Below are 8,344 nucleotides of genomic sequence, written 5' to 3'. Positions count from 1 at the left end.
TGAGGATGCACAAGACCTGGTGATGCTTGCTCCTGTTCTATTTAGACTTGCTGAGTCAGCACTGACTTGATGGCACCTAACAATAATAACAACACTATCAATCTGGAAGCTACCACTGGTATTTCAAACACAGACAGGGTCACCCATGGAGAACATGTTTCAGCGGAACTTTCCGACTGTGAATAACAGCCTATGGAGATTGAATAGGCTGTCCATTTAGGTGGGATTAGGCACTGAAACCTTGTAAACAACAGTGGAATCTTGTCAGATATAGTCTGGAAAATGAACCCCTCAGAGGGAGGGCACTGAAAACACAACTGGGGAAGAGCTGCCTCCACAAAATGACTTGACAGTAAGGGTGGGAATGGAACTCAAGTTTTCAAGACCTTTATTTCCTGATGGGGCATGAAGCAAAATGACAAGAAACAGCTGCGATCATCTGCTAACAAGCAAAATATGGAATGTAAGAAACACGAATCTAGGAATATTGGAAGTCCTCAAAAATGAAATGCAATGGAACCCATGAAGACCTGAAATGGACCAGTACTGGCCATTTTAAATCAACCCTCGCAGAGTTTACTATGCCATGAATGACAAAGCCAAGAGCAACAGCATCACAGTAACTGTCAAAAAGAACCTATCACAACAAATCTTGAAGTATGATATTGTGTTAGGGTAATAGCTAGACATATACAAATCCAGCTAATACAATTATGATTCAAAAACCACTAAAGCTTGTGATGAAGCAATGGAAGAATCCTCCCAACTGCTTCAGGCTGAAATTGATCAAAAAGGCCATCAAGATGCACTGGTGGTTACTGGTGACTGGAAGGCAAGAGTTGGAAGCAAAGAGAAGGAATCACCCTCTCTCATTGCCACAGGGTCCATTCTGGCCCACTGGGCCCCACAGGACAGAGTCGAACTGCACCTGTGGGCTTCTAGGCGCAGAAGATCGTGTCTTTCGCTCCGAGTGGCTCGTGGATTCAAACTGATTTTAAGGGTGGTTCTCTACCAGGGCTCCTCAGATGACGGAACAATGGCTGGAATTTATGGCTTTGATGATATAAATGAAGCTGGAGATTTCATGATAGAATTTTGTTAGATCAACAATTTTTCATTGCAAATACCTTTTTCGATGACATACACGGTGACTATCAGTTGGCGTCAACTCGATGGCAGTGAATTTGGTTTTGTCTGGTATACGCATAAGCCCAGATGAAAAACATAGGAATCAAACTAACTCTATCTGTGGGAAGGGACACTAGAGAGGCTCAATAACATCAGTCAAAACAAGGTCGGGGGCAACTGTGGAACAGACCATCAATTGCTCATATGCCATTCAGCTGTAAGTTGAAGAAAATTGTAATAAATCCACAAAAAACAAAGTACAACCAGATTTGATGCACTGACCACTAATGACACAAGAGCTGACAAACTGTGTGATGACATCAAGATCATACAATACATAACGGTAGCAAAGGTCATTATAAAGACAAGAAAGTAGCTACAGCAAATTGAAGAGATGAAGTAAAACAGTCGGGCAAAACATTTCAAAGGGCAGCTTGAGAAGACAAAGTAGAATATTATAATAAAATATGCAGAGACTAGTAGTTAGAAAATCAAAAAGAAAGAACATAGCAAAAATTAAAGAAAAAAATTTAAGCTTCGAGTAACAATATTAAGGGATTCTGTGAAAAATACTGAATGATGCAGGAAGCATCAAAAGAAGATAGAATAAATACAAAGTCACACTCACTGTATCAGAAAGAAATGGCTGTCATGCAACCATTTGAAGATGTAGCATGTGGCAAAGAGCCAATGTTACTGAGGAAAAGTCCAAGCTGTATCGAAGATGTTAGTGAGAAACAAGGCTCCTTGGATTGACAGAATACCAACTGAAATGGTTCAACAAGTTGAAGAAGCACTGAAAGCACTCACTCATCTATGCCAGAAAATCTGGAAGATAATAAAACATGGCTAATCTTTTGGAAGAGACCGATATCTGTGCCCATTCCAAAGAAAGGTGTCTCAACTGAGTACAGAAATTCATGAACAATATAATTAAATCACATGCAAGTCAACTTCTGAAGATAGGGTAGAGTGAAAATCTTCATGTTTTTTCCTACCCAAGTCTCTGTACCTCCCACCAAATGATTGGGCTATGCAAACAGGGTGTAACACTGACTAGCTTTTGTTACTACCCCCTGGTTATAAAGATGAGTCATCTTTGGAGCAGCAATAGAGAGAGGAAAAGCCAAAACTATGGCAAGAACACATTCCAGATTTGTCTGATGTGTGTGTGTGTGGCGGGGGGGAGGCTGAGACGAGATACCACTGACGGTGGCATGGAAACTATGAGACTGTGAGATAAAGCCAAGGGAACCACCACATGGCTGAGAGACTGAGGGCCAGAGACAGACCTGGTTGCTGGCTGAGGAGAGGGTGAGGCTGAGGAGCATTGACTTGTGGTAACCTATAAACTATAACCTATAAACTTCTCTAATAAACCTCCACAACTGTATAATCTGTGAGTTCTGTATGGCCACTGCAACAAATTACTGAACCCAATATAGAAGTAGTTCCTCCTCTGGGACGAACGGTTGGCATTAGAGTATGTAAAGAAGGCTAGAGTGTGAAGGCATGTCTGACCCCTACCTCTTGGTGAAGCCAGAGGAAGTTAGAGATGCACCCCTATGCCGTTTACTGCAGAGATTTCAAAAACAGTTGTAGCAGTGCATTGACAGGAAACTGCCAGAAAATTCAGGCTGAATTCAGAAGAGGACGTAGAACAAGGGGCCTGAGGGCTATCACTGCTGATATTAGATGGATCTTGGCTAAATGCAGAGAATACCAGAAAAAAATTTGTGTGTATTTCATTGACCACGTGGAAAGGTATTGAACTTTGTGGTCCACAACAAACTATGCATGGACCATAGCATTGCTAAGAATCATAGCAAATTATGTATAACATTGAGAAGAATTAGAATTCCAGAACTCTTCACTGTACTCATATGGAACAATAGCAAGAGACAGTCATCGGAAGAGAACAAGGGAATTCTGCATGGTTTAAAATCGGGAAAGGTATGTTTCAAAGCTGTATCATTTTACCATAGTTCAGCTGTATGCTGAGCTGCTAGTAAGAGGAGTTAGACAATCTGAGGAACACAGTATCAGGATTGGAAAAGCTTATAACAACCTGTGAGATACTGATAGCACAACCTTGCTTGCTGAAAGTGGGGAGAACCTGAAGCACTTGCTGATGGAAAGAAAAGACTGCAAGCCTTCAGCATAGATTAAAACTCAATGTAAAGGAAAACCAAAATCATCACAACCCGTCCAACAACATCATGATAAAACAGAGAAAAGATCAAAGTTGTCAAGGATTTCATTTTGCTTGAAAGGAAGCAGCAGTCTAAGAAATCACATGATGTGTTGCATTGGGCCGTTCTGCTGCACAAGACCCTTTAAAGTATTGAGGAGCAAGGATCTCACTTTGGGACGAAGGTATGCCTGATCCAGCGCCACAGTATTTTCAACTGCTTCATATGCATGTGAATATTGGAAACGAACAAGGACAGCTGTAGAAGAACCAGGATGGTTGGTGAAGGGATAGGATGGGTGGTGTAAGATATGTATAAATAATAACAATACATACTATAATAAGGATTTGCGGGGATTGTAGGATGGGGAAGGGAGGGATTAAAAAAAGAGCCGATATCAAAGGGCTCAAGAAGATAATGTTTAGAAATTGTTGACGCCAACAATAGTATATTGTCTGCTTGATATAATGGATGCATGGATTATTATATGTAAGAACCCCCCAATAAAATGATTTATTTTTTTAAAAGGGTACTGTGCTGCAAAGAATATTAAAAGTATTATGGATTGCCGAAACAATGAACAAACCAATGGTAGAAGAAGTACAGCCTGAATACTCTTTAGAAGTCAGAATGATGAGACTGTGTTTCATGTACTTGGGAAGGGCTATCAAGAAGGACAGTCCCGGGAGGACATGCTTGGCAGAGCAGAGGGTCAGCATAAAAGCAGAAGACCCCCGACAAGGCAGACTGACACAGTAGCTGCAGCAATGGATTCGAACATAACAGTGTGAGGATGGCACAGGTCTTAACTGTTTTTCATTCTTTCGTGAAGAAGGTCACTTTAAATTATACATGTACGTTGTGAAAGATAAAGAGAGAAAGAAATTCCAGTTTAGTTTAAGTGAGAGGAAAAACAAGTGTTTAATTAAATTAGGTCCCAAACAAAGTCTTCAAGTTATATTTGCTTATTTTATCAATTAAGCCTTTTAAATTGAGAACAATTGGCTTCATCTCCATCCACTTCAAAAAAACAAACCCAAAAGCCATTGATTTGATGAAGAAACCAGGTTGTCCTTGAGTGATATCCTACATTCTGGCTATGTCTGATAATTTTCTTCTGTGTGTTTTTTCTTTCCATTTCTGTTGTTAGGTCTGGAAGCTACATCTAGAAGATTGATGAGACTCATACTCAACTTTTGAAGAATACTTTATGGATTGTACTGTGAACTTCAAATGGCATATAACGTCTGATTGGTCCATTGCAGAGATGCTAGGGTAATCGATGGGCTCAAGTGGTGGCAGCTGGGCCTTTTATTTTAAGTTTCTCCATCAGTCTTTTTCCCAGTGGTTGCAGTACCCATTGATGACTGTTGTCTAGAATATATGAGGGTGAATTTGGCAAACTCTAATGTAATATAAAGCACTCCAACAACTCAGTTTTTCCCCCTCAAAATGTACACTAGGTCTCCTTTGGAAGGAACGTTATTTAGGGTACTTTCCCCCTAACTTTGGGGAGAAATGAAAATAGAATTAAAAGCATTACCTAAAAAGTGATATTAGGAATTTAGTTTTTATGTTGGAAATTGCAGAACTCAACACTTATTAATTTATTATCACTTATTATCACCAAGACCATAACTTACTTAAGAGATTTTCATCACCATTTTAGTAACAGACTCATGCTTTGAATGCCACTGAACAATAAGGATACATGGGATTTATTGACACACTGATCAATAATAAAGATGAATCTTTACACTCTGTCCTTTACATTTATCTGGTTAATAAAATTAATAGAAGAAAAAAATGAACAGAAGTAAAGCCTCAGTCATTAACTCCTAAATGGTTGCATCTCCCTCCCTTTTACCTCAAAATATAAAAATATAAATGACTCTATGTATAGTGCTGCACCATTGAATTTAGTTGAGTGGTTCTATTTTAGTATTTACATTGTTTACTTACATTATTTGAAAACATTAGAAAATTAGTAGTTTGAAATTAGAGCAGCTAACTCATGCTGAGGACTGCAAACTAAAACATAATCCAAATCAGTAAAAATAATTCAGATATAAAAGTACAAATATAATTTACATACCATATATTTTGAAAAGTAAACAAAACACTAATTATATCCCCTTCAATATATGAAAGATTATTTTCTCTCCAGAAGAAAAAAAAAAAAGGCAACTAATGATTTAAGATTAAAATCAAACATAGCTGGTATTCACCCCACCCAGTACACTTTTCCTTTTCATAATCACACAGAGTTAAATTACCTCTCTCTCAGTTATGGTGACTTTATCACAGAATAGAATCTTCTTACAACAACCTTTCTTTAGAAAACTATTGTATTAGTTAAGTCCATTGATTTTTACTAGGAAGTTATTCATTTCATTTATATTGGCCATACAAATTTAATTGGCACATCTTACTTAAGAATCAGACAAAATAAGTAATTCTTTGAAAAATCATGAGATTATCTCTTTTCAAAGAATAATCCCAAACACTTAATTCTTTAAAAGCAATTTTCTACCATCAGCAATCAACTTTTAAAAATAATCACTAAGTATTCACCGGAAGATTATCAATGCTATAGGAAATGTAAACTGCTTTGAGGATTTGAGTCCATTTTAGAATGATTCAATTTGCATTGACCTGTATATGTGTGTTTGTTTTTACATATAACTACATACATACATACATTTAATTTGCCTTAAAGAACTTCTTAGAAATGCAGTATAAACATTTAAGAACTATGACAGTGTCCACTACAGGTTAGACTTCAACAAAGATCTCCTTGAAACACAGTACACAAAGGTTACTGGCTCCAGGCCATCTCCCAAAGTGACATAAGTATGAGATTTGATTGTATGACTCCACTTCTTAAAAAAAAAAAGTGCACACTTGGTTATACATGGCTTTTGAATTTGGGCTACAATTATGCTACAAACTCCCGCCCACCCCCCCACACCATCCAAGTCTAAAATCAATCATGTGGAAATGTGTACATTCTCTGAACAGTGCTGAGAGTCCTTGGTTTTCCAACTTTGGTGGAGATCGCGAAGGCGTTCAGAAGTCCGTGTGCTCACATTCAGAGCAGGATGTACTTTACAAATCCCACTTTCCTCCATTAGCGACAGGCCACAAATTCCAAAGTATGCATGTAAAGCATCTGAAAATGAGACAGTTTCATCATACTAGGCAATCTTACATGGACACACTATTAAACACCCTAGATGCATATCAACCAGCAGATCACTACATAAAAATAGGTTTTGCAAAATGGTAAATGCACAAGGGAGCTTCAAATAGTTTGTGAAGAAATTCCATTATTTTTTTATTCTATTTTTTCATAAGCATTTTGAGCCCCTTCCCACTGTTTAAATATTTACTTCCTTAATAAGTCCCATACAGCATTGTGTGTAAACCATACATAACACAAGATATTTTATCTATAAGAATATTATTAACAAAGCAAGACATTCTCACCCGAACAATGACATTCTTCTCAACATTCTCTGTGATTAAATGACATGGAAGGATAACAGTAATACAAAAGGCTGCTCACATTAGTGGGCTTTCCACATTGCTCATTTCAGATTACAAAAACAATTGATTTTCACTGTCACAAAGTCAAAGTTTTTCCAGCAACACCTTCCCCCCAAATTTTATATCTGGCAATTCCTAAAGTGTGTGCTGCATCTTAACACTGTGCTAAATGACAGGAACCTAAGAAGAGTGATCTATTTTGGAATGCTGTACCATATTTAATTTCTCTATTTAGGCAATGCCAGTCATTCTAAAAATATCTGACCTGACAGTAAAAACAAACTCACATTCTATTTGGTTACAATAATGTGGATGTTCATATCATATAACTCTCCCGCACGCGTCTTGCTCCATCTTTCAGGAACACCAACCACCTCCCATGACAGGAGGCCCTGAAATCACACGGCTGACTCTTGCCTGGGAACCTTTTATGGACTTCCGATCAGAGCTGTGCGTTGTGGGAATAGAGTTCTGTAGCAGTGAAGAGTTGTTTTTTTAATTTTCAAAGAAGAATGAAAACTACTGTGCTTAATCAAAGTATTTGCGACAAAGGTAATCCATTAGTTTGTACCCATATAAATCTTTTTTTAGGCCTTTTCTGAAAATGCTTAGATTTCTTCTGGCTAACTCTTTTCTAACTTGTAGACTACAAAAGCAAGCAAACAAACAAAAAGTTTATCTTGTAATCATTACATTACTCTTTGTAATCTACAAGTACAAAGGGCCATTTTATACTTTATTTTCTAGAAACTAGGAAACTTTTCCAAAAAAAAGAGTCCAACAAAAAGGGGGGGGGCGGAATAATGTGTAGCCAGAATAACATAATATAGCATATTTGTAAAATATCTCAGAGTAAAATAAAACTGACAATTTTTTCCTCGGAAGGATTTTTGTAAAAGCCAATGATATCAGAACTTCACTGTTCAAAGCTCAGTTTTCCTGTGTGTTTTCTAAAAATCTTAAATCTCATCTGTAAGTGGTGATTCAAGCACGTTGCTGAAATATATAAATATAAGTCTATATAATTGTTCATTTGTGTGGCTAATGCTTCATTTATAAAATTTGTTTTCTACAAATATATATAAAATCTCTTTGTGTCAAATATTTTTACTAGATTTCCCGGACCCAAAAATAAGCTAAATTTAAAGAATATTGCAAAAAGGATTTTCTAAAGGCTCTGGAAACAAGTCCTTCTAGACAAATTTGTTATCACAAATATTTTATAACTTTGTAGTATAAAGACTCTGATGTTGTTATAATATTTCTGTAAAATCAGTATTATATCCAAGTAGTCACAAAAATCTTAGCAGTTGGCAACTGATCTCTCTAGATAAAAGCTCCCAGCATTTTATTGTAAAAAACTACTGTAATACTCAAAATATATTTCAATTGTGTTTATACAAGAAATGCTTTCCAAGATATTGTCATTTTCCTACTCACATTACTTGCTAAATAAAACCATAGAATCTTCATTA

General features: G+C 37.0%; 1 protein-coding gene across 1 annotated transcript in view; it reads right to left on the bottom strand.

Annotated features, from left to right (window-relative positions):
• Positions 1 to 6,292: 6,292 nt before the first annotated feature.
• PGGT1B (protein geranylgeranyltransferase type I subunit beta) overlaps positions 6,293 to 8,344 on the bottom strand; it is a 75,199-nt gene continuing 73,147 nt past the window's right edge. The window contains exon 9 of the mRNA XM_004706577.3: positions 6,293 to 6,492. Coding sequence (XP_004706634.1) covers positions 6,311 to 6,492 — 182 coding nt within the window. The 3' untranslated portion in view covers positions 6,293 to 6,310. The remainder of the gene's footprint in view (positions 6,493 to 8,344) is intronic.

The sequence above is a fragment of the Echinops telfairi genome, unplaced genomic scaffold (genome assembly GCF_000313985.2).
Source record: "Echinops telfairi isolate 266 unplaced genomic scaffold, ASM31398v2 ScPeMD7_7469;HRSCAF=8507_1, whole genome shotgun sequence".
Taxonomy (NCBI): domain Eukaryota; kingdom Metazoa; phylum Chordata; class Mammalia; order Afrosoricida; family Tenrecidae; genus Echinops; species Echinops telfairi.
Note: the sequence above shows the minus strand (reverse complement) of the source record. Positions and strands in the feature narration are given on the sequence as shown.